Genomic DNA, 25870 nt, shown 5'->3' on the forward strand with positions numbered 1-25870 from the left:
AGCTGCTATAAACAGCCATGTGCAGGTTTTTATATAGACACAAGTTTTCAACACATTTGGGTAAATACCAAGGAGAGCAATTGCTGTATCATGGTAAGAGTATGTTTAGTTTTGTAAGAAAGTGCCAAACTGTCTTCCAAAGTGACTGCCATCTTGCACTCCTACCAGCAATGAATGAGAGTTCCTGTTGTTCCACATTATTGTCAGCATTTGGTGTTATCATCGTTCCAGATTTTGGCCATTCTAATAGGTGTGTAGTGGTATCTCATTGTTGTTTTAACTTGCAATTCCCTAATGACATATGATGTTGGGCATCTTTTCATATGCTTATTTGCCATCTAAATATCTTTTTTGATGAGGTATCTGAACTCTTTTGCCCATTTTTTAATTGGGTCGTTCATTTTCTTATTAAGAGTTCTTTGTATATTTTGGGTAACAGTCTTTTATCAGATGTGTCTTTTGCAAATATTTTCTTCCACTGTGACTCGACTTCTCATTCTCTTGACAGTGTCTTTTGCAGAGCAGAAGATTTTCATTTTAATGAAGTCCAGCTTATCAGTTATTTCTTCCAGGGATCATGCCTTGGTACTGTATCTAAAAAGTCATCACCATACCCAAGGTCACCTATATTTTCTCCTAAGTTATCTTCTAGGAGTTTTAGAGTTTTGTGTTTTACATTTAGGTCTATGATCCATTTTAAGTTAATTTTTTTGAAGAATGTAAGTCTGTGTCTAAATTCATTTCTTTTTTTTTTTTAACGTGAATGTGCAGTTGTTCCACTACCATTTGTTGAAAAGACGATATTTTCTCCATTGTTTTGCCTTTGCTCCTTTGTCAAAGATCGCTTCACTATATTAATGTGGGTCTATTTCTGTGCTCCCTATTCTGTTCCATGGATCCATTTGTCTGTTCTTTTGCCAATACTACACTTGTCTTGATTACTTTAGCTTTATGGTAAGTCTTGAGGTTGGGTAGTGTTAGTCCCCTGACACTGTTTGCCTTCATTATTGTATTGACTATTCTGGATCTTTTCCCTCTCTATATATAAACTTTAGGATCAGTTTGTTAATATCCACAAAATAACTTCCTGGAATCAAGTTGGGAAGAACTAACATCCTGACAATATTGAGTCCTCTTCTCCACAAACATGGACTATCTCTCCATTTATTTATTTTCATCAGAGTTTTGCGGTTTTCTTCATATAATTCTTGTACAAAATTTTTGTTAGACAGTTGTTTCTATCTTCATGAGAAAAAATGGTCTGTAGTTTTCTTGTAACATCTTTGTCCAGGTTTGGCATTCAGGGTAATGCTGGCCTCATAGAATGAGTTAAGAAGTAGTCTCTCTTTTTCTATCTTCTGGAAGAGATTGTAGAGCATTGGTATGATTTCTTCCTTAAATAATAATTTGGTAGAATTCACCAGTCAACCCATCTGGGCATGATGCTTTCTGTTTTGGAAGGTTATTAATTATTGCTTCAATTCCTGTAATAGATATAGGCCTATTCAGATTGTCCATTTCTTCTTGTGTGAGTTTTGGCAGATTGTGTCTTTCAAGGAATTGGTCCATTTCATCTAGGTTATTATAAATGATATGTAGGCATAGAGTTGTTCATAATATTCCTTTATTATCCTTTCAATGTCTGTGGGATCTGTAGTGATGTCCCCTCTTTCATTTTTGATATTAGTAATTTAGTAATTTGTATCTTCTATTTTTTTCTTAACCTGATTAGAGACATTGATTTTATTGTTCTTTTCAAAAACTAGCTTTTGGTTTTATTGATTTTATTTATTGATTTTCTATTTTCAATTTCATTGATTTCTGCTCTAATTTTTATTATTTCTTTTCTTCTGCTTACTTTGGATTTAATTTGCTCTTTTTTTTCTAGTTTCCTAAGGTGAAAGCTTAGACTATTGATTGTAGATCTTTCTTCTTTTCTTACATATGCATTCAATGCTGTAAGTTTCCCTTTAAGCACCGCTTTCACTGCATCCCACATATTTTGACAAAATCTGTTTTCATTTTCTTCAAAATATTTTGAAATTTCTTTTGAGATGTCTTCTTTGACTCATGTGTTCTTTAGAAGTATGTTGTTTAATATCCAAGTATTTTGAAAATTTCCAGCTATATTTCTGTTAATGATTTCTAGTTTAATTCCATTGTGGTCTGGGAGCAGACAGTATATGATTCTTATTCTTTTAGATTTGTTAAGGTGTGTTTTATGGCCTGGAAGGTGATCTGTCATGGTGAATGCTCCATGTGACCTTGAGAAGAATGTGCATTCTGCTGCTCTTGGATGAAGCAGTCAAGAGATATTAGTTATATTTAGTTGATTGATGACACTGTTGAGTTCAACTATGTTCTTACTGATTTTCTACCTGCTGGATCTGTCTGTTTCTGAGAGAGGGATGTTGAAGAGTCCAACTATAATCGTGGATTTATTTATTTTTCCTTGCAGTTCTGTCAGTTTTTGCCTCACATATTTTGACATTCTATTGTGAGGAGCATACACATTGAGCATTGTTATGTCTTCTTGTAGTGTTGGCCCTTTATCATTGCATAAATGCCCCTCTTAAATCTGATAACGTCCCTTGCTCTAAAGTCTGCTCTGTCTGAAACTAATATACCTGCTCCTGCTTTATCTTGATTAATGTTAGTATGCTATATCTTTCTCCATCCTTTTTCTTTTAATCTATATGTGTCTTTATATTTAAATTGGGTTTCTTGTAGATGACAGATAGTTGGATCTTGTTTTTTTAATCTACTCGGACAATCTCTGCTTTTAGTTGGTACATTTAGACCAGTGATGTTTAAAGTGATTGTTGATATAGTTGGGTTAATATCTACTGTATTCATTACTGTTTTCTGTTTGTTACTCTTGTTCTATATTCCTATTTTTAGTCACTCTTTTTCTGCTGTTTGTGATTTTAAACATTTTATATGATTCCATTTTCTCTCCTTACTTAGTATATCAGTTATACTTCTTTTTTTTGCTTTTTTTTAAGTAGTTGCCCTATAGTTTGTAATATACATTTACAACTCATCCAAGTTCACTTTCAGATAACACTATACCGCTTCATGAATATAGTGAAAATACCCATGACAAAGTAATAGTAAAAAATCTTAATTCTTCCCTGCATCTCTTATGTTCTTTCAATCATTCATTTCACTTATATGTAAGCATGTGTATATATATACACATATATATACACACACATATATATATACATGCACACATATGTACATGTATAAGCATACATAGTTGAACACATTGCTATTATTATTGTGAATAAACTATTATGTTTTAGATCAATTAGTAATAAGAAAACTAAAAGTTTTTATTTTACCTTCATTTATTCATTCTTCAGTACTCTTCCTTTCTTTATATAGATCTGAGTTTCTGACCTATATCATTTTCCTACTCTCTGAAGAACTAGGTCTACTAGCAACAAATTCCCTCAATTTTTGTTTGCCTGAGAAAGTCTTTATTTTTCCTTTACTTTTGAAGGGTAACTTCACAGGGTACAGAATTCTAGGTTGTTTTCTTTCTCTCAACACTTTAAATATTTCCGTCTACTCTCTTCTTGCTTGCATGGTTTCTAAGGAGAAGTCAGATGTGATTCTTACCTATGCTCCTCTATAGGTAAGATGTTTTATTCCTCTGGCTTCTTTCAAGATTTTTTCTTTATCTTTGATTTTCTGCAGTTTGAATATGATATGCCTAAGTGTAGTTTTTTTGGCATTTATCTTGCTTGTGTTCTTTGAGCTCCTGGACCTGTGGTTTTGTGTCTGATATTAATTTGGGGGAAATTCTCAGTCATTATTGCTTCAAATATTTCTTCTGTTCCTTTCTCTCTTTCTGATATTCCCATTACACGTATGTTACACATTTTGTATTTGTCCCACAGTTCTTGGATGTTCTGTTCTTTTTTTTTTTTTTCAGTCTTTTTTCTCTTTGCTTTTCTGTTTGGGAAGTTTCTATTGACATATCCTCTAGCTCAGAGGTTCTATTCTTCTCCCTTTCGTGCTGCTTTTACAATTCTGCCAAAATGCCAGAAAGCCCTTGTACATGCTGTTCCTTACTGCCTTCTTTTTTTTTTTTTTTTAAAGATTTTGTTTATTTATTTTTTTCCCCCAAAGCCCCAGTAGATAGTTGTACGTCATAGCTGCCCATCCTTCTAGTTGCTGTATGTGGGACGCGGCCTCAGCATGGCCGGAGACGCGGTGTGTCGGTGCGCGCCCGGGATCCGAACCCGGGCCGCCAGCAGCAGAGTGCGTGCACTTAACCGCTAAGCCACGGGGCCGGCCCCTTACTGCCTTCTAATTATGCTGCTGGCTGCTGTTACTCGTCTCTATGGTATCAGCTGAATATCACTGAATATCGCTTCCTTAAGAGGCCTGCTGTGGTTACCTAAATTAGTTCTCCTGGTTCTATTATAATACCTTTTAATCGTAGTTATAATATTTTATAATTACATATTTATTTGTGTGATTATTTGATTATGACAGTCTCCCACAGCAGAATGTAAGTCCTTTGAAGATAGGAATCATATGTGTGTTGCTCACTGCCATACCCCAGAACTTCCACAATGTCTGGCCCCATAGAGGGTCCTCAGTAAAAACTAATTAAACAAAGGAGTCTTATCTACTTATAAATTCAGAGGCTATTCAGATACCTTGGTCTCTCTTTCATTTCTCTCTCAACCTCCAATCTTGAATTTTCTAGCTCAAGCTTGATGTCCATTCTGGGAGATTCCACAGATTCCTCCAATTCAGCATGTCCCCCTCCTCCCAGATAAACTAGTATTGTTCTTCCTAGATCAGCTAGTTCTTCTAACTGCTATTTCTATTCATTTCTGTTTATGGCAACACAATTCTCGGTGTTACCTTCCTGAATTCATATTGTGGTCACTGAGTGTTTTTGCTCACATGTCCTCTGTGTCCTTGGACCTCTATCAAATCTCTCACGTTTTACTCTTATTTTTCCTCTCACCTTCACCTTTTTACCCCAAGACTAGACTAGCCAGTCTCTCTTAGCAGCCTCGCTAATCTCTCTTCCTTTCTCTCCTACTCTTGAACTGTCTTATTTGGTACTTGCTGTTGACTAACCTTCTCAAAGGTCAGAGCTCACTGCTTCATTCTTCTATTTCATATGCTGTCAATGGTTTCCCTTTATAACCACCAGTTCACTTTTGGGCTCTTCTGCTAAATGATAATAATAGCTGTCATTTGTCAACGGAATTATGTTTTTTTGTTTACTGAGTTTTTGACAATAAGCATGTATTGCTTTTATAATTAAAAAGAATTGTTATTGAAAGCAATTTAGTCTAGGCTGAAGAAGAACACTCTGGACAAGGTAATGTTTTGACTTTGAGGTTTTGAAAATTTGAGTAAGAGTTACATAAACTGAGATGAGGAAAGGAATCACAAGCAGGAGGAATAGCACTAGTGAAGAGATGTAACAGTAGGTGTGTTTAAGGATGTACGACTCATTCTGTAGAGTTGAGGTGAAAAACACCTGTGAGATAATGCTAGAAGTTGAGGCTCCAGGTGTAGGTGGAAACCAATCACTGACATATTCTGCAAGTTATAAGAGGAGCCATTCAAGAATTTTATAAGGAATAGCTCAGTTGGGATTGTCTTTAGAAAGGTCACTCGAGTGGCAACATGGCAGGTTGTTTGGAGAGGATAGCGTCTGGGCAACCAACAGAAGGTCAAGTGTGGGGTAACAAGAACTTAGAGTAAGGCAGAGGTAGGATGAATGAAGAAGGGGAGACAAATTCTGGAGATTAAAGAAGTAGATATTTTAGGACTGGATGTTTGATTGGATATGGGAAGTGAGAGAGAGAAGTTTAGGCTGATGTCTGGATTTCTGACATGATGGCTAAGGAAACGATGAGGCCATTCACCAAGACAGAAAATGTTGAGTGAGGACCAAGTGTATGGGGAAAAGATGATGAGCCTGGTGTACCTGTGGATATCCAAGTTAACATATGAATTTAGAGCTTATGAGAGAATTCTAGACTAGAATCATAGATCTGGGGGTTGTCACCAACCAGTTGTCACTGGTTACAGCTAATGTATGTCCTTGGGGATGGAATAAGAAGAGCAGATTTCCAAGGACAGAGTCCCGGCCCCCTCATTTAAGGGACAAGCTTTGGAAGAGGTGCCCACCATGGGGACTGAATAGAATAGTATTCTGTATAATAGAAAACTGGGAAAAAACAAGATATGGGAGGACGAGGGTTTAAGAAGGAAAGTTAGCAGTATCAAATACTTCAGAGAAGTCAAGAGGGATAAGAACTGAAATATGCCTGCTTCATTTAGACCAAACAAACATCACCGGTGACCTAGCTTGAGCAGTCTCAGTGACATGGTTGGAGTAGATACTGGTTGGTGGCAAGATATATTAGTTTCCTATGGCTGCTTGCCATCTCTGAGCCTTGGTATGTAAAAGGGAGATATTATCCTCCTTGTAGGTCCTATATTAAACTCCTTCTTTCACGAACAACATTGCACAAGCCCAGCACAGTAACTGTCACACAGGAGGCTTGCAGGCAACGCTGGTTCCCTTTCTCTGGCTTCTCCTTGTGCTCACTGACCACACTGACCCCCTCGTCTTAGTCATTGTCTAAGGTGCATAGTTTGCTCCAGTAGTTTCCAAGGTTTGAAGGGGCTTGCAGGATAAAGGTGGTTTTCAATGCTGAATTAGTTCATTTAAAATGTGTGCTGCCTATCATGTTTTTGTCATTCTAATGGGTGAGCAGATTCTTTGGGCAGTAACAGGTGATCCCCTGGTTGCTGAAAGCTAAGTGCTCTTTTGGCAAGGCGATTCAGGTAAAAAGGATTGTATGCACTTCCTCAGAAGTGACTCAGACACTTCTCAGCTGAATTCAGTATCCTGCCTTCAACAAGATAATGTCACGTAAATTCCCTTTCGCTACAGTGTGGCTGTGGCCATCAGCAGTCCTTAGGGTGAGAGAAAGTAAACTGTGTGATTCTCACTGCTTGCCTCGGGATCAGTGAACTGAGCCCTGATGTTTACTTGGGACAGACTTCAGATAATTTTTGCAAGTATGTTTACAGTTTGCTTATTTAAATGAACCTGTCACAGTGCTCCTGGGAACAACTTTCCAAGAGCTTGAGCACAGCAGGCAGCATGAGACAACTGCACTCACGGGGGGAAATTTGCTTGTTCTTTGGAGGTCTGATTTTTATCAGAAACAGAACCTGGGTGGAACCAGGTCCACAGAACAAGTGTGACTTATCATTCATGTTCACTGACTTCCCTGATGGCTGGGTACATGAGGAAACCACTTTGTGTTTGTAGTAAAAATAATATCAACTAGTGCTTACTGGGTGCTTGCCAGGTGTCAGACATTGTCTCAGCACTTTGTTAGCTCATCAGACACTATGAAGTAGGTACAGGCGTTATCCCCACTTTGCTTATAAGGAAACTGGAATTGGAGGAAGCTAAGTAATTTGCCCAGGTTGCAGAGCTAGAAAATGCTAGAGCTGGAATTTGAGTCCAGGCAACCTAATTCTGGAATCTGTTTTCTTAACGCTTGCAGTTTACTGATGGTGCTCTCATACTTTTTGTGTTGCTACACATGTAGCTGAAGTTTGTAACTGGAAATAAGATGTGGTTCTGGTAAAGGACAGCCTGTCCAGTAGTTGAGTCATGCGTAGACAGCTTAGTATAGAGGTCGAAACTCAAGTATCTACACACCACTCAGGGAGGGCTGCTGCTCAGGTGTAGTTGTGGTGAGTGATGAGAGCTCTCATGACCTGGAGAACACATACATGCCTGTCGTGAAGGGGGCAACTATATATAAACATGTCAGAGTTTTTATTTGTCAACAGAAGCCAGAAGTCTGGATTTTAATGTGAAATGTCCAATTTAGAACAACACCTTGCTTGCTGTTAATGACCCTGCTTTATCCATTAATGGTGAAATTGTACTACTGTATAATGCAGGCTAGGTTTTCCTGCAGTAACCAACATCTCCCAAAGCTCAGTGGCTTAAAACAATTAAATATTACTTCTAGATAATGCCACTTGTCCAAGATAGGTCAGCAAGGGTCTCTGCTCTTTGAGTGTCTCAGAGGGAGACTGAGGGAGGCTTTATTTGAACACGTGTTTTGCGTAATAACTACAGTAGTGAGAGGGGGAACGTGTGACTCACAGGATGACCCTTAAAGCTTCTTACAGAAGTGACACAGACACTTAGACTCATATTTCATTGGCCAAAGATAGTCAGTGACCACACTTAACTTGTAAGAGGGAGGAGAAGTATAGTCTTCCCATGGGCTGAAAGGAGCAGCTCAACTTTATGAATGTCCCTAATGACTACCACAGCTCCATATACTCTGATTTTTAAGGCAAGAATGTTAGGATTTTTTCTAAGGTAGAACACAGTTTTCAGAGATCTCAGAGGTTGACTCAAAAAATTGTTTGGTTCTTGAAGGATTAAATTTGATTTATCTGGAAAATTCGTGTTGCGCTTAATATGGAGTAATGCCACTCATTTAAACACTATCTTGTTTTAGCTGATTAGGAAACCATATGGAAGAACTGTGAAATAATCCTTAGCTGAAGTGATGATTTATATATGAGTATTTATTCCTAAATGCACTGCTTATATATTTTAAATGTTTGTTTATGTTATCCCCTATCTTGTGTAATTTGTCTTGTTAACTACACTGTAGGATATGAATCTTGGCTTATTAATTTATACTCTGTAGTGCCTGGCTCTATAGAAATTGGTTATTTAATAGAAGTTAATAAATTTCATTGATACAATTATCAATTAGTGGTTTTTAGATCATTACAATTAGAGATCTTGACTTCAGGAGATGTCACAGAAGTTGAAAACACTGCAAGAAATTTTTTAAAGTTGCTTATTGTTGATTGTGATGAGATCTGAGAGCCAAAATTCAGTAGTCTCTCAATTTCAAGGGCAGTTCTGGCTTATACCATCTGAATCACAAGGCAACCAGACCTTCTTTTCAGATATTATTTTTCTGTGGTGTTTTCACATGCCTTTTTTGGCTGTAAGATTTGGATGAACTGTAACTTTAAAAAAATTATGAAACAAATATAAGTGCTCAGGGAGGTATTTGATTGCCCAAGATCTTGCAAGGCCGTAAACACTCTTCAAAACAAGCCCATCCTAGCTCCTCAACCCCACACCCTTCCTGGATGACCAGATAGAGGCTGATTCTCATTCTCATGAAATGCAGAGTGCTCAGGGACATGAATGTGTGAGGACAGAGCTTGGCCCAGGAACAGCGTTTCTATAATTTGACGGTAGAATTACTCCCCTTGGAGAAAGTTGCATGAACACAAGTTACTCATTGATTGAATCCCAACCACGCAAGTATGTTTCCAAAATCAATCACTCTTAAGTTGTTCCATATGTACTTGTAAATATTAATATAATGGCCTATGTAACTGCGTTCTTTATTGTCCATCTGCTGATACTAAAGGTGAGGAAGGTGTAGCATAGTGTTAAGATTCCAGTGTCAGATGACCTGGGGTTTAAAACCATTACTGACACTGTATAATAGCTGTGTAACGTTGGGGAGTCATTTAACCTCAGGAACAGTCAGATGCCTTATTTGTAAAATAGAGATAAAGGTATCAACTATATCATAAAGTTGCTGTGAAGATTAAATGAAATAATTTTTCTAAAGTCCTTGGCATAATGCCAGCCAAGCATTCAATAAAAGTTAACTATTATTGTTAGTATTTTATTACTCTCTTTTAAAATCATATAATCGGGATGAAAGGATCTCAAAAGCCGTCGGATTCAGCTACTCATCAAATAATTTAATCCCCTCTCCAGTTTTCCCTCCAGGATGTTTCTGATCTAGCCCATGGTTGAATACTTATTGTTGGATAACTCTGACTTTTCAAACTTTCTCATATTGAACTAAATTATGCTTAAACCTGTAGCTTTAAATATTTGGAAATACACCGAACAAACGTAAACCCTTTCCTCATGACAGCCCTTTGTGAATTTGAAAATATCTCTAATCACAGGCTTTTCCTTAAACTTTCTTGAAACTCTCCCTACCTTTCCCTGAAACTTTCATTTAATCTTTCTCCTTCCCTTCAACACCAACATTTTGGAAAGAATAGTATGTAGATGTGGTTTCAACTTCCTCCAGTTTTATTTTCTCTTCAACACCTTGGACATAGAGTCTGATTCAGCAACTCCCCAAGCTGAAGCATATAGGGGATCTACCCAGGAATCAAAACAACATGAAAGACAGAGCGAGATAAGAAAATGGAACCTGCTTTATTGAGCCCTTTATAGTGTTCTCATCACTATACTAAGAGTTTTACGTCTATTTTCTCATTTAATCCTCACTAAACCCCTAGGTGAAGTATGTCTTATTATTTCTATTTTACTCTTGAGAAAAATGAGTCCCTGAGAGTTTGGATTGTTCAACATCCTGCAGCTTGAAAGGGGTGGTAGGGCAGGTCAGGTTTTATAAGTGGGCTGTCTGCTTCCAAAGTCCTTGCACTTGAACACCAGGTATATGAATACAAATACAGTGAATGAGTATGGGAGGGAGAGATATAAACTATCACATTAGTTAATTTTATTGGGCACACATTATGTAAAAGACATATTTGTGAAATAAAAAGAAATATAAGACATAGCCCTTTTTTTCATATAAGGAAGCTCATAATCTAGCAAATACACACGCACACACGTAACTCGTAAAAGTAGTAACCCACAAGAGACTGAAAGATAGCAATATAAGCATATTCTATATGAGACATTTCTCTCATTAATTCCTTTCTTACATTTCAGAATTGTTTATAAACATAAATATATAGATACAATGACAGAGGTAGAGATATGTAGGTATGGGTATAGATAAGGATAAAGAGAAGGAATAATGATGCAGATATGGAATATAGAGAGATATGGGTATACAGGTGTTGAGATATAGGTATGTGGAGATCAAGATAAAAACAGAGAAAAAAAAATATTTCAAGTAAAACTATGCACCAGAAGGATATACATGGACTTCAGGAGAGTGGTCGTGTTGGGGAGGAAATGAGAGAATAGGAGTACTGCAGGGCAGGAAGCGAGGGAAGAAGTAGGGAGAGAGTAGAGAGGAAACATTATCTGTTCCATTCATTTATATACGTAAAAGTAACAGATAAAAGACTAAGAGTGGGAGTGTGGAGGGGTAGCTTCAGCTCTTCTCTTTTAATTATTTGGTCCTTGCATAAGAATCATATAAATGACAGTATACTTGAAGCTTTATATTATTCATATTTTGACAACTATGTTCTCATAAAAGAAAGCCAACTCATAAATCTAAGAAGGGTAAAACCATAAATATGGTTCGTGACGTAGAGTTCCTCCTCCCTGTGTTCCCCCTCACCCCTGACCGCCACGCTTCTGTCCACAGGCAGTGGGCTGCAACCGGCAGCTGGGAAGTAACGCCAAGGAGGACAACTGTGGTGTCTGTGCTGGCGACGGCTCCACCTGCAGGCTCGTGCGGGGACAATCGAAGTCACACGTTTCTCCTGAAAAAAGTAGGTTTTAAACCCAACACAATGTTACCATGAAACATGTGGTCTAGACCGTCTGTGACTGGAATAACGTTTTCCTAATGCTAAGCTTTTTAGTTGGAAAGAACTTTTGACCGGTTTTCTAAAAGTCCAATTGTGTATATCAAATTTTTGTTCCCATTCCCTCTTCTAAGACTACCTGTTTCTTTGAACCTTTGCCATTACAGAGAATGACTATTTTTTTTAATATTTGCTAATTTTTTAGGTAAACCATGAGTAACAATTTCTTTTGTTTGCCTCCCTTTGATTGCTAACAAGGTAGGAAATATTATCATGTATTTATTGCCCATTTTTACTTTTTCATCTTTCAATTAGCTACTGAAGTCATTTACTCATTTTCTATTTGGATGTTGATCGTTTCCTCACTATTGTGAGCTTTCACTATATCATGAATACTAACCATTTGTTACACCTATTTCAAATACTCTTCTTGGTTTGTCATTTGATTTTCAATATCATTGATGTTTGTAGAATCAATAGTTTCTAAGTTTTATATATTCAGAAATTTCCACCTTTTCATTTCAGTAATATCTGCCTTTTAAAAAATCCTTTAATTTGGGGCTCAGTAAACTTTTTCTATAAAGGCCGGGTAATAAAGACGTTGGGGCTTTGCGAGGCGTATGGTCTCTGTCTCAGCTACTCAGCGCTGCTGCAGCAAAGGCGCCCACAGACAACTCATGAACAAATGGGCATAGCTGCGCTCCAGTGAAAACTTCGCTTGCAAAAATAGGCTGCAGGATGAATTTGACCCTCAGGTTGTGGTTTGCTGACCCCTGCCATAAAGGGAAAAAACTATTCATGTATGTGTTCTGCCAGTACTTTTATGGTTTTGTGTTCCTACTTTAAAATCTTGTATTCATTTGAATTTATTTGGATGTAACTTATGAAATAGGGATCTTACTTATTCCTTCCGATGGGAAGAACGTTATACCAGGGGCAGAGGGTGGGGATGGTTCTCCAGGCAGAGGAAACACGAAGTTCATGGCGTGACACTAGAGGAAAGCCTGGGCTTTCTTGAGGAACTACTAATATATTGCTCATGCCTGAGTGCACATTGGATGGGGTGGAAGATAAGACAGAATGGCATTCAGGAGGCGACCATAAAGGCCACTATTGTTGTGCTTCACGTTTCAGGTTAAGTGAAGTCATTAAAGCAAATGAAGCAGTGGAGTGACACGGTTAGGTTTGTGTTTTACTAAAATAATTCTGGCGGCATAAGGAGGCTGGATTACCTGTGAGGTGAGCCTAGAAGCAAGGAGTCTGAATGGGAAGCTTTTATTAAATACTCAAGGGTGTTTGAAATAATGAGGCCTTGGTCCAGGGTAGCATGGTAGGAGAGGTAGAGGAAGGAACAGATTGGAGAGATATTTAGGAGACAGAATCAGCAGAGTTGATAATTCTTTGAATGAAGACTATAAGGGAAAAGAAGAAGCCAAGATGATGCAAATTTTCCAGTTTGAGCAGTTAGGTGAATATGCTTGCTGTTGATTTGGGTAAGAAATTCATGAAGAGGAGACACATATCAAAGGTAACAGCTCATCTCCCCAGATTTTCCTTCTCTCCAGAATTTTGGCCCTGTAAGTATTCAATACCTTGGTACCTTTCTGATGCCTTCAAACAGATGTTGATTATATTTTGTTTGTGGTTGAAAGGTTGATCTGAAACATACCAGTCCATTGTTTCTGGTGGCAAAATCCCCTTCTTGGTAGTATTTAATTATAAATTGGGTGAGTCTACCCAAAATGAGTATGTAGAATACATCAGGAAGCCAAGAATTGCATCCTGAGGAACATCTGAAGTCAAGACATTTAGCTAGGGAAGCAGTTTAAGGGAATTCCACTGAGGAGTGAAAAGAGCAGGTGGGTAAATGCAGAACTCAGCAAGAGCAGTATCATGGAAGCCAAAGTAACGAGTAATTCCAAAAAGGAAGTGATGGTCAGCCATGTTAAATGCAGTTGTAAGGTCAACTGGAGTAAGGGCCCCACAATTTCTCTTTGGCAATTTGAAGATCATTTGTGACCTTAGCAAGAGTGGTTTCAGTGAGTTTCAGGCTGAAACCAAAGCCTGACTGCAATGGGTTGAGGAGTGAATAGACGGCGAGAATGTATAGAGGGAAGGATTTACCCAGGAAAAGAGGAGGGTCCATACCCACACCATGTCAAGATCTGGATAACTATACAGATACAGTTGGAGAACATGGTGAGAAATTAACTGGGTTCTAGCCTATTGGCTTTTTTTCACTCTATTCATTAGGGGGTAGAGTTGGCTGCTAAGAGTGGGGCTCTCAGAGACTTGAGAGTGTTCCCATCGAGGAAAGGGGGACAAAGAACTCATCAAAGACAGTAAAAAGGTAGAGGAGTAGCTGTAAGGGCCTAGCTGAGATTGGAAACCATGACTTTGTGTAGGTTCCCACCCGTGGACTTCATGAGAGAGCTCTTTGAATGGTGATGTATCAATGAGGAATGCATTCTACTGTAAATGACAGAAAACTCAATTCGTAAGAATAGGAGTTTATGTATCTCTTTTAACAAGAAGTCTGAGTAGACAGTCAAGGCTGGGAAAGCTGTTTTACTGTGTCTTTAAGGAACCAAGCTCCTTTCTCTCTCCTTCCTCATCCTTAGAGTGTGGCTTTCATCTCCGGTTGCAAAGTCACTATTGAACATTCAGACTCCACATCCACATCCCAGATGATAAAGAAGAAGGTAGTGAAAAAGGTATTCTTTTGATACTGTGTTCTTTATTTAGGAAGGGAAGTCCTCCCCAGGGAATTTGCCTCATTGACCAGAACTGTGGCATGTGACACTTGGGCTTCTAAGGAGCTGGGAAACCAAGTGTATAGCATTCCATCCATTTTGTTATTACCAGTGTTGATATAATGCTTTATAATTCCCTAAGTTCTCTTCAGGCATATCATATCATTTAATTCTACTAGAAATTTCTCATTGTGGTTTTGATATTGTCAAACCCGTTTTACAGATGAGGAAACTAAGGACCAGAGGTGTTAAGGAACATCTCTCATAATTAATTATCAAAGGCAATATAGGGAAGTGGTTAGGATATTGGGGTCTGGGGTTAGACTGCCTGGGTTTAAATCCTGGGTCTGTTGCTTACTAGCTGTTTAAGCAGCTATATAAGCAGAGTAAGTATTTTTAACTTCCATGTGTATCTTGGTTTTCTCTTTTTAAAACTGGGAACAGCAATAGTACTGCCTTTGTAAGGTTACTGTCAGGATTAAATAAATCAGTCATGCCGAGCATTCCAAATAGTATCTGGCACTTAGAGAGTGCTCAGTAAATGCTAGCTGTATTTTTATTAGAAATGTTACTCATTTGGGTACCTCTTACATACATTAAATGTAAATGTGGATGTTTATAAACAGATTTCTAAATCAACAATCGGTCAATCTGGGTATTGTTTTTAAGAGAGCTACTGATGGACATGGAGGAAAACCTTGTCAAAAGTGTCAAAAAAGAGTGACTTGTAGGAGAAACCAGAGTTAGAGGAGAGTCTCAGCTCTGGGAAGACAGTGAGGAGCCAGACTGTACTGTGAAGAGTTAATTCACGATGGTTTCTGGGTGAGTGGACTGAATGGGAAAATAATAGCCAGCTTGGGTCTTGGGGAAGTGCCTAGAGTTAGCGTTGGCTATAAAAAGTGTGGAAATCTCATCAGAAAAGACATTGTCTTGTCAGGGTCCAAGAGATATTAGAAACTGAGATAATTCTAATTGAAGCAGGGTAGAAGCTGAGTGAAATTGGGTCAAGAAACCAGTCTTTTTAGAGAAGGGTGCGGAGGAGGCCCTGCAATGGGAAGTGATGGGATGGAGTGCTGTGTTGGCCGTGTTGGCCTACCTGTTTGTACTTCATAGTTCCTCCCTCATGGTGAGGTAGTTCATAATCTCTCTCTCTCACTGATTTTTAGTTTTTGGATTAGAGATCCTTTTGAGAGTGTATTGAAAGTTATGCATTTTCTCTCCAGGAAAATGCATATGTACCCATAAGCCTCAAATTTGCCATTCTCATTTTTTTGAGGGGGCTCTCAGTTCCCCGATGCTGGTTTAGGACATTCCAGGTTAAGAGCCCCTAAAGATGGAATATTTCTGATTAATTTCTACAAAGAAAGGGCACCTGGAGCGCACAGACAGATTCTGACCGCCGTGGGTGAAGAAGCACGGTGAGAGCTGGGGGCGTCCCGCAGGCTGCTGGCGTGTCATCAGGTTGTGTGTGTATGTGCTCGGGCCGAGGCTCAAGTTCGCAGAGATTCCTGCCTGCGTCGAAACGGTGCTTCCCGTCCTTAATTTTCATTACAGCCCCTTCAAGGCTGTTACTGCTCTGAAACTAGCCAGCTGAAGCTGTTTTTGGCTGGGATCTTCTATGGGCCATATGGAAGCACTTCCCTATAATCATGCTTTGTGTGAAAGAAATGTGGGAAATGAAGCCTTGTCTCTCCCTGAGTGTGCATCACCGGGCCTGCAGAGTCCACGAAGCTCCTACGTCCTCACCTTGCCAAACAATCACTCCTGTCTTCCCTGGGACTCACACTGAGTGAGGACATGGCAATGAGATGCTATTGGCACAGCCCAACTCTGGAGAAAGTGCGCAAGGTTGCTCACAGGCTATCGTTTCCATCATGCAGATTCAAGATATATGAGCCTGCAGCCAAAACTTTTGCTATGAGGAAAATCAGAAATTAATCCAGATACAACACACAAATTTCCTGTTCAGAGGGAGAAGGAGAGAGACTGAATAATAACTGGCATGAATAGCTTTGGACGATAGAACAGGGAACTAGAGGCCAGTCCGGTTCTAAAGAGAGAAAATTCTAAAAACAGCAACAAAGAAGCAAACACATCTATTTGGAGAGTCTTGACTTGGCACTTAGGGACTCAGTTGTATTTCCAGGTTTGTCTTTTTTTTGGTCATGACCACATAAGCACACACACATATGAGGCGTTAAGTAAGCTCGGCCTGTCCAGTCGGGGCTCTTTGTACATCTTTATGTGGACATATGTGCACTCTACCAGTAGGCACCTTGGCCTGTCGACAGAGTGATGTCCAGGCGGACCTGGAATACCAGCACTTCACTCAACCTTTCACATTATGAAGATAACCACACCTTCTTATAAAGCATCTCTTGGTACTCCTGACAAAAATAGAATCCTGGGCTAGGCGGACTGGGGGGCTGCCTTACAAGGTAATTCTTATGCCATTTCCTCCTCATACACTGTTTGTTTCTCCTTTGACTGTCACTTCCAAAAATAGTCTATAAGTTTAACTTATCCCATAACAAGGAAGACTGTATCAACTATAAAGGGTTTGCTAACATGGTACGCAGATTGGTTTTCACAGTCTGTTTCTTCTCGCATCATCTCTTTCTGCCTCCCCATTCATCTTTCTAGGGCAAGATTCTGACCAATAGTACTCTTATTCTAGAAATGTGGGTGGTAAAGGAATATTCAAACCAAAGATCCTATTAATTTTAATGGGATATTTCCCCCATTTAATTCAACGAGAGAGCATGGCATGGAAGAAAGAACCTTTGACTGAAAACCTAGAGCCCTGTGTTCTCGCTCTTGCCTGCCCTTTCCCATGTTGTGTGTCTCCTACGTCCTCTGCATGAAGAGAAATGAGAAAAAAGACATGCCGACTTTGTTGAGAAGGAATGTCATAGATTCTGTTTTTCACAGACTAGCAAGGCTGAGAGTGAACTCCCCAGCTTAAAACCTCTTCGTGAATGGCCTTTACACTTATGATAAAATCCACACCTCTCTCCAGGACCTTCAAAGTCTTGCATCATCTGGCTCCTTCATTATGTCATATGCTGCCATTCTGCCCCTCATTCACTAGGCTTCAGTCATACTGACTTTCTGGAAGATTCTAGAATGCCAAGTGCCCTTTCCCCTCATGGAAAAGGTGCCTACTACCTGGGTACCTTTTTATATGCTATCACTGCATTGCATTGACCAATCCCTGGACCTGAAACATGCTTTTCCCAGCTCTCACCACGGCTGCCTCTTTCTCATCCTGAGCTCAAGGGTCCCCTCCTCAGAGAGGCTTTCTTTGACCACTCTGCCTAAAGGTGGCCCTTCTCTTTTCTGTTTATTTCCTGCTTAGCTTTTACTGCAAGAAGGAATTATTTCATTTATTTGTTTGATTTGTTTCTCCCACTGGTAAGTTGTTGCAAGAGCAGACACCATTTCCATCATTTTCACCATTTTATTCCTAGTGCTTGTACAGTACTGAGCACGTCACAGGAGTTCAGTAAATGTTGAACGAATGAATGCAGGCTCTTTGCCGGAGATGATTCTGCTTCCCATTATGATTTCAGTGGGACTAAATAATGTTGTGCAACAGGACTGGACTGGAAGCCAAAGACTGGGGTAATAACCTCAGCTTGGCCGATAACTATCTGTGATCTTAGGCAAGATGCTTAACTTAACTGGGACCTTGGCTTTTTCATCTATGTACTAAGAGTGTTAGCACAGATGATTCCTAAGACCTCTTCTAGCTCTGAAAGTCTATTAGGTATATCCATAATTTATTCCTTGCTTTTGAAAACACAGTTTTTGGAATTGAACGGAGGTCAGAGAAATAAGACCCAGGATCTTATATGAAGACATTTTTCAAAGTTTTAATGAAAAGATTTGACAGAGATGGCTTGTCTGTATTCTTAAAGGGCCCAGGAAATTTTATTTATGCAACAAAAGGGAGCTGGTGTGAAGTCTCCTCTTATCTCGCTTAAACCACTACCTGGGTACCTTTTTACATGCTACTATCACTACCTGCACGGGAGGGTTTTGTTTGTGCGCTGACCCCCTCATTGGTGTGTGAGCTCATAAAGGGCCTTTCACACTTGGCCCAATACCTGGTACCCAGTATGTTCTCAGTAAAGGTGTATTGACTTGACTGGAACAGAGCTGAAAAGCCCGCTTAGACCAGCTGCCCACGGCAGCAGTCCTTGAGTTCACTGTGAGTTAAGAGCAGAAGCATCCTATTGTCAGCCAAGCCCTGCTATGCCTGGAGTCACCCAGGAGACTTGACATCCACTAACCAGATGAGTGCTCTGGGATTATTAACAATAATAGTTATCTGGAAAATAATAATGACAGCGGCCTCCACAGGTTGTGTGCTTATAATGTGCCGGGCACTGTGCTAAGTATTTTTCATGCGTGATCTGATTTATTCCTCACCATACCCTACAAAGTAGGTATTTTAATTATTAATTATAACCTCCCATTTGACAAATGTGGAAATCGGCTCAGTGAAATGAAGCACTTTGTTTGAAGTCTTAGAATTAGTAAGTGGCCAAGCTGGTTCTGACTTCAGAGTCCGTGTGTTTCACCACCCTCCTGAGCTGTCTTCCAAGGGTAGCCAGATGAGCAAGAGGTGAAATGTGCACCAAGGCCTAGAGTGGTGGGGGATAGACAAAGGTAGCATGAACATGGAGCCAGAAGAGGAGCAAAGGCTGCCTCAACTCACCTGCCTGTGGTTCCTAATCCAGTGTGCACATCGGGACCACCCGAGGAACTTGTTCCACATTCTAATCCTCAGGCCCTACCCTAGAATTTTGGGGGGTAAATCTGGGCAATTATATGTCGCCAGATTTCTCAGGTGACTCTGATATGTGCTTTTGGTTAACATCTCTGCTTTTCAGCCTCTGCTGTCCCTGTAGGGGAAGAAAAATAATTTTCCCTCTATCAGTCTAGGTTCTTGGCTGAGACCCCCCTGGTAATAAAAAGACAGATTAACAGGAGAAAAACAAGTTTAATTACATCGTATGTATGTATGGGAGCCCCACAAAGATACGAGACTCAAATAAGTTGTCAAAGCAGGAAGCTTTTATTCCTTTTAGACAAACAATAAATTTGTGAGGCACTGACAAGACAATGGGGTTCAGGCTAGGGGTAGTAAGATGGTAAACGAGTAACAAGGTTTGCTTATACAGCCTTCTTGGCCCTCAATTCCCTGTCTCTGGTGATAAGGATGCCTTCTACCCTCCTGGTACAGGGAGGGTACCTTTCACATGGGAGATTTATCTCCTGCTTTCAGAGGGACAAAGGAGGGTCAGAGTGTCCTTCTTGCACTGGCTGTTTCTCAAGTACCTTTAATTCAAAATAATCAATATGCCAAAGTAGCATGTTTTGGGGCGGCATGTTCTGAACTCCTACATCCAGTACAGATTTAGAAGACAATGGCCATTTAATCCTCACCAGGCTCTTGGTTTCTTCGATGCAGTATAAAGGGCAGGAAAGAAGAGTTACGCCAGGATGCTGGAGAACATCTTGACAGAGGTGGTTGTTAGATGCTGAGTGTGACTTAGCTCCCTCTACCGTGTGCTGTTCAAAAGCTGGTCCTGGAAATGAGCAGGAAAGCGTCCATTACTAGGCACTTGGCCTGTTACCACACTCTTTTCAGGTAAAGGCATTTTAAGCCAGTACATTAGCATACCTCCATGATGGGAACAGATGTTCCCACATAGACGCAGGGCTGAAGGCTGAGGGCACTCGTCTGCAGATTCAACAATGAGAGACTTGTGTGATGCAGCATTACAGCTTAGGGCAGAACTGGGGATGTCATAGCAGGGCAGCCGGAGGGGCGGGAATCAGTTTTCAGTTTGCAGCTGGTTGCTCTCACCCGGTCAAATCCTTGACGCGTTCCTTCTCTACTTTTTAAAAAATGGTTGTTAATTTCTGATTTTTACTTTTTCTATCTTTGCTCGTGGGCATATTTCGTTTATCCCACCTCCATTTGCAAAAGGCAGCGTATGGACAGTCCTCCAGGTGTAGAATCAGTGTCTTCAGACATTGATTCCCCTCCTTTCCCCTTCCACAATCCTCCTCTGCCCCCACAGGCTGACCGATGGATCAGACTCGACTACCCTACTTTTGAAAAGTTGCCAGCCCTTGTTCTGCACAATGTCACACAAACTAACTCATTTTAGTCTAAATGATGCTGAATGGTTATGGGTGTGTGACAGCATTAACAAACACCGTTAGTTTTCAGTTTAAAAAATGCTTTCACATCTATTCTCTCGCTTTAAAGGAAAATAAGTGTTATTTGCAATTTTTCCCATAGAGTTATTATTATTATTAGCATTAGCGTTTATTCAGATACCCTTCTTCCTTTTTTAAAAACTCCTTCATTCCTTGGGAACGGGGAGTGGGGGGAGAGGGTGTGTGTGTTTGAACCTAAATAGCAGAAAGAGAAAATAAATGTAGGGTCAAGAAAAGTAACATGAAAAATGCTTGACGGAAAGTTTATTCAGCAAAAAAACCCGAAAAAACAAAAAACAACCAACCAAACTTTAAAAATCCACAAACAAAAACCAGGAATAGAAAAGTGGGAATGAGGCTGTCGAAGTGAGAGTAACTAAGACATCACTTTTGTTGTATTACCATGGAATGTATATGTTTAGGTTGGTGTAGTTCTAGTTGGACTTCATAGTGAAAATAAATGATCTGATATAAATTACAGTCCTTCTGGGCCGAAACTGATGTTTATTGATTAGTTAATATCGTGTGGACAATTTATTTCCTGTACTTCTTGCTACTTAGCAAAGCTGTGATCTACGGCAGGAAATGAGACATAGAAAAAATATGACAGAACAGCTGGACTTGAGCATTTATGTGTGGGAGGGAAGTCAGTGGAAGCAAACTTAATGGGTCCTTAGGTCAGCCCAGTGGTTGCAAAATCTAACAAGTGAAACCCATACAGGGAAAGTCTGTAATGAGCCTACTTGTGATGTGTGAGTCTGGGTTTATGCAGTCAACTTGATCTCAGAGTAGAAGGGTTAAGAGTATAGTTTGGGGTTCTGACTCCAGCTCTACTGATTGGAACTCTGTGATCTTGGGCAAGTCACTTAAACTTGCAGAACTTGTTTTCTTAATTGGAGAAATGAGTTTTTATTAGAATGAATGAGGTAATTTATCTCAAGTTACTTAGCATCGTGCCCGGGGGCATAGTAACTGCTCAGTGTGGTTTTAGTAACTTACACTTACTCTGGCCTATCGTGTGGTTAAATTCTCTTCTAAGCCCTTTGCATATACTTCCTCATTGAACCCTCACAACAACTGTTTGAAACAAATATTCTTGTTATCCTCGTTTTACATATGTAACTGAGGCACAGAGAAGGTAATAAACGTGCCCAAGGTCACACAGCGATTTAAAGTGGCAGCGCTGGTATTCCAACTCAGATTGTCTGGCTCCAGATTAAGTTAAGGAGCCACTTAATTTAATGGCTCTTAATCACTGATCTTAACTACTATTCCATATTGCCTCTCAATAGCTTATAGACTAAAAATAATGCAAGTGACATTTGAAGAGTGATGAGAAGGCGCCGTGGAAGATGGCACAGTGAGTAGTAGTGTCAAGGATCTCTTACCCCAAGTTTCAATTAAAAAGTTTCGGAATGATTCCAAACAATGAAAGTGTTCAGCGGGAACCGGTTTCCACCACCACTGCCACCGCCACCGCCACCACATCTGGGTGTTTCCAGACACGGACCTGCTGTCATCCACATTGTGGATGGGATAGAGAAGAAGCCTTTTCTCCATCTAATATGTTCTCAGCCATTGGATTCTACACCATTAGAAAGCATAGTATTTTAAAGCAGCCTCAGAATCAGATCTCCTTGGCAGTCCCATATGGAAATTTGTGATAGGGCGTTTTAGGTGATCGATACTTAGCTTGTCCTGAAGCACAAGAGACAGCCTGCTCCTACTATATTTGCAATTGATTCCCCCCTCCATTGTGGTCTCCGGCTCTGGGGCTAGCTCCAGACTGAGGGGGAATTTACCAGGAGGCCATTTGTCTGGGATTTAAAAGTGGCATATTGTAACAAGCAAGATAAAGAAAGCATGAAAATCCTATAGGTATATAAGAAGAAATTGCAAGAAGTAAAACTACTACGAGAGACTTGAACACACTTCAGTCAGTAAAAATTACGTGTAGGATCTGAACGATATAGTTATTAATGTTACATTAACAGGTATGTGTTGAGCATTGCATTTTGAGGGAATATACTGCCTTTTTGAGCATTTATGGACCATTCACGAAAACTGATTCTATGCTAGACTACAAAGAAGATTGCAAAAAAAGACTCAGTAAAACAGAAAATGCCAGAAGAGACCACGCCCTGCAGCTGCACCCATCCATTCCTTGCTCCCTCCTTACAGAGGCACAAGTGTCTGTCTTCCTTTCCAAGGCTAATTAATCTCTCCATCTGTGTTCTGGATTCCATCCCCCTCTGCTTCCTCAGAGATCTCACTCCACCCATCATCCTCTCTCTCCTGTATTCCTCTTCCTCTCTCCCTCTCTCCCATCAGGATTAAACATGACCAGATCTCTTCCGTCTTAAATAAAAGTACAATTTAAAAAATGTGTGTACACAAATGTATGTATATGTATGTGGGTGGGTGTGGGTGTGTATATATGTATCTTTTTAACTCTCCGCATCTCCAGCTACCACCCTAATCTGTCACCAACCCTTACTGACAAGTTTTGGAAAAACTGTTTCTACTTCCTGTCTCTACTTTATAATCATCATCATTTATTCCTCAAACCACAGCCTCCTGTACCTGTACTTAATTGAAACTGCTTTTACAAAGCCGTTTAACAGCCATTTTACTGCTTCACTCAGAAAGCACCTGTAAGCCCTCCTCTGTAGAGCATTTGGTACTACGGGCCCCTCCCTCCTTGCGCTCCTCTACCTAACCAGGCTTCCCACTCCATTTCTGGTCAGAGCTGGATCTGGGCCATTTCCTGTAGAACGATGCAGAGATGCTGGCGAGTTTGTGACCATGGGACAGTCCTCCCTGTCCTCATGACCTGGAGTTTTCCCTCACTGTGCCCTGCATCGGCGCCACTCAAAACAAGGCTCACAAACTTGTGCAGGATCGGAGTCAACAGGCAGATTCTTGGGCTCCACTCTAAACTTCTGGGTCAGGATTTCTGTGAGTGGGGCAGGAATCGGTGTTTTAACTGCCCAGCTGCCCTACAATGTGCGTTTCTCTCCGGGGTAATATTGTGAGCAACTGGGGAGTCATTGCCCTCTATACAGCAGAACATTTTTCCCAAGTTTGAGCCATTCTGGCTAACATAAAACACCAGGGATTCTGGTCTGAGGGGTTTCACTTGAGTGTGTAATTGTCCATGGGTGATGGTTGGAATTCACACACACATGCACAGTCACACAGGACAGATGCTTCTCAAAGACACTACAGCCTAAGTGCTAAACTGAACTGATCTGCCCAATGGGTTTTCTTGAGCTCAGGAAAGCTTTCTAATTTATATATATTTTCAAATCAATTTTTATTACATGTATAACTTGCTATTTGTTTATTGTAGAAAATTCAGAATATCCAGACAAAGAAAAAGACACTGATAAACATGTCACGTAATAAGTGACGCTGCCAAGATTACACGTTATCATATTAGTACATATCCTTCCTGGGGTGGGGGTGAAGTGGTTGAGTATGCATATGATAATAATATATTGTAAAATTAAGAAATACTTTTTATGAAAATGTCAAAGGTCACAAAAGGATATAAAGTGGGAGGCACAAGTCACCCTCTACTACCCCACAAACTACTAACCAATTTCATTCTTTAGACGTATAAACCTTGTTACCAGTTGCTTGTGTTTTAGGTATTTGCTATGTATGTATGTGTGCATGTATTTTTTATGTGTGCATGTATGCGTGCACACATGCAATGTATTACAGATCTTCCATACAAATGTTTATGCTTTTGCGAGCTATCTAGGATTGATCATTACGTATAAATTTTTTACAACTTCCTTTTATCACTGAGCTCTTCTGCCTGTCAGTCATAAGTCTGCTTTCTTCTTTCTAAGTGGTGACATGGTAGGACATACCATAACTTATTTAACCAGACCCATGTTAATGAGCATTTAGGTTTTTTCTTGGTTTCGCTATACTTTTTCACAGTCATTTGTACAAGTGTATCTTTGTTTATGTGCTTCTAATTTTCAAAGGTACTGCTCATTTTTCCTCCAATAAGATTTATCCTCATCCTCACAAATGGATTAAAACCTATTAAAGTATTTCATTTTTACTAATAAGTAAAATGGTATCTTGTTTTCAGTTTGCATTTCTAGAATTATGAGTAAGTTAAGCATCTTTTCATAAGCTTCCTGCCATTACATTTTTTTTCCTGTGAACTATTTTTTCAAGCATTTGGCCAATTTTCTTAATTTGTGTTTGTTTTTTCTTACTCATTTTTAAGCACTCTTTGTATATGAAGGAAACAATTTTTTGTCTTTGTACAAACAATTGTAATTTTTCTTTGACATTTAATTTTGTTTATGTTTAATTTTTGTGTCAAGTGACAATCTTTTTCTTTCCATTTTCTCAAGGCATTTTTATGTCTCTAGAGAGAGATTTAAAATGTTCTTCTTGTAGGTCATGGCCATTTTTAAAAAGTTTATTCCAAGGTATTCCATCTTTTTTTATCGCCATTGTAAATGGGATATGTTCTTCCATTATATTTTCTGACTGATTATTGTTGGTACTTCTGAAAGATATTGATTTTTTAATACTAGTTTCTTCCCGATTTCTAGTGCTTAGACTATTTTTTTCTGGACCAGTTATTTTGGCTAGTCTCCCTAAAACTCTTAAATTACATGGTGGTAACTGGTATCCCACCATTTCCCTAATTAAATAGCAGTGTTTCTAATATGTAAGCATTAAGCATATTAATCATGATACTGGAATTTGTAAATCATATTACAAACATTTCTTTAATTATGTTTACAGAGAGTTTTTATCAGGAATAGTTACTGAATTTTACCCAAAGCTGGAAACCTATTGAGGTGTGATATAATTTTTCTACTTTGGTCTATTAATATAGTAAATTACATTTATAGATTTCCTAATTTTGAGTCACACTAGCATTTCTTGGGTGAACTCCATTTGGACATAGTTCATAACTATTTAAATTTACTATTATATTCACTTTTCAGATATTTTATTTAGAAGTTTGGTATTGAATGGACATTAGTAATATTGGAATGTGTTTTTCCCCCAAATTTGTGTTAGGAAAATTTTCAAGCATATATATAGAAGTTGAAAAAATAACATAATTAACTACTGTACATCCTCCACCTAGATTCAATTATATACATTTTGCTACATTTGTTCTGTCTAGCAATCTAACTATCCATCTATCCAATTAGCTAGGTGAGCCTAATGAAAGTTAGTTACCGACATCTCAATATTTACTTATGAACACTTTAGTGTAACTCTGCTAAAAAATA

General features: G+C 39.3%; 1 protein-coding gene across 1 annotated transcript in view; it reads left to right on the plus strand.

The window, feature by feature from the left end:
- Window positions 1–25870, plus strand: part of ADAMTSL3 (ADAMTS like 3) — a 366781-nt gene that overhangs the window by 139376 nt on the left and 201535 nt on the right. Inside the window, exon 7 of the mRNA XM_087429032.1 lies at window positions 11436–11562. Coding sequence (XP_087285158.1) covers window positions 11436–11562 — 127 coding nt within the window. The remainder of the gene's footprint in view (window positions 1–11435; window positions 11563–25870) is intronic.

The sequence above is a fragment of the Ceratotherium simum genome, chromosome 3, assembly GCF_057802395.1.
Source record: "Ceratotherium simum simum isolate JZ-2026a chromosome 3, ASM5780239v1, whole genome shotgun sequence".
Taxonomy (NCBI): domain Eukaryota; kingdom Metazoa; phylum Chordata; class Mammalia; order Perissodactyla; family Rhinocerotidae; genus Ceratotherium; species Ceratotherium simum.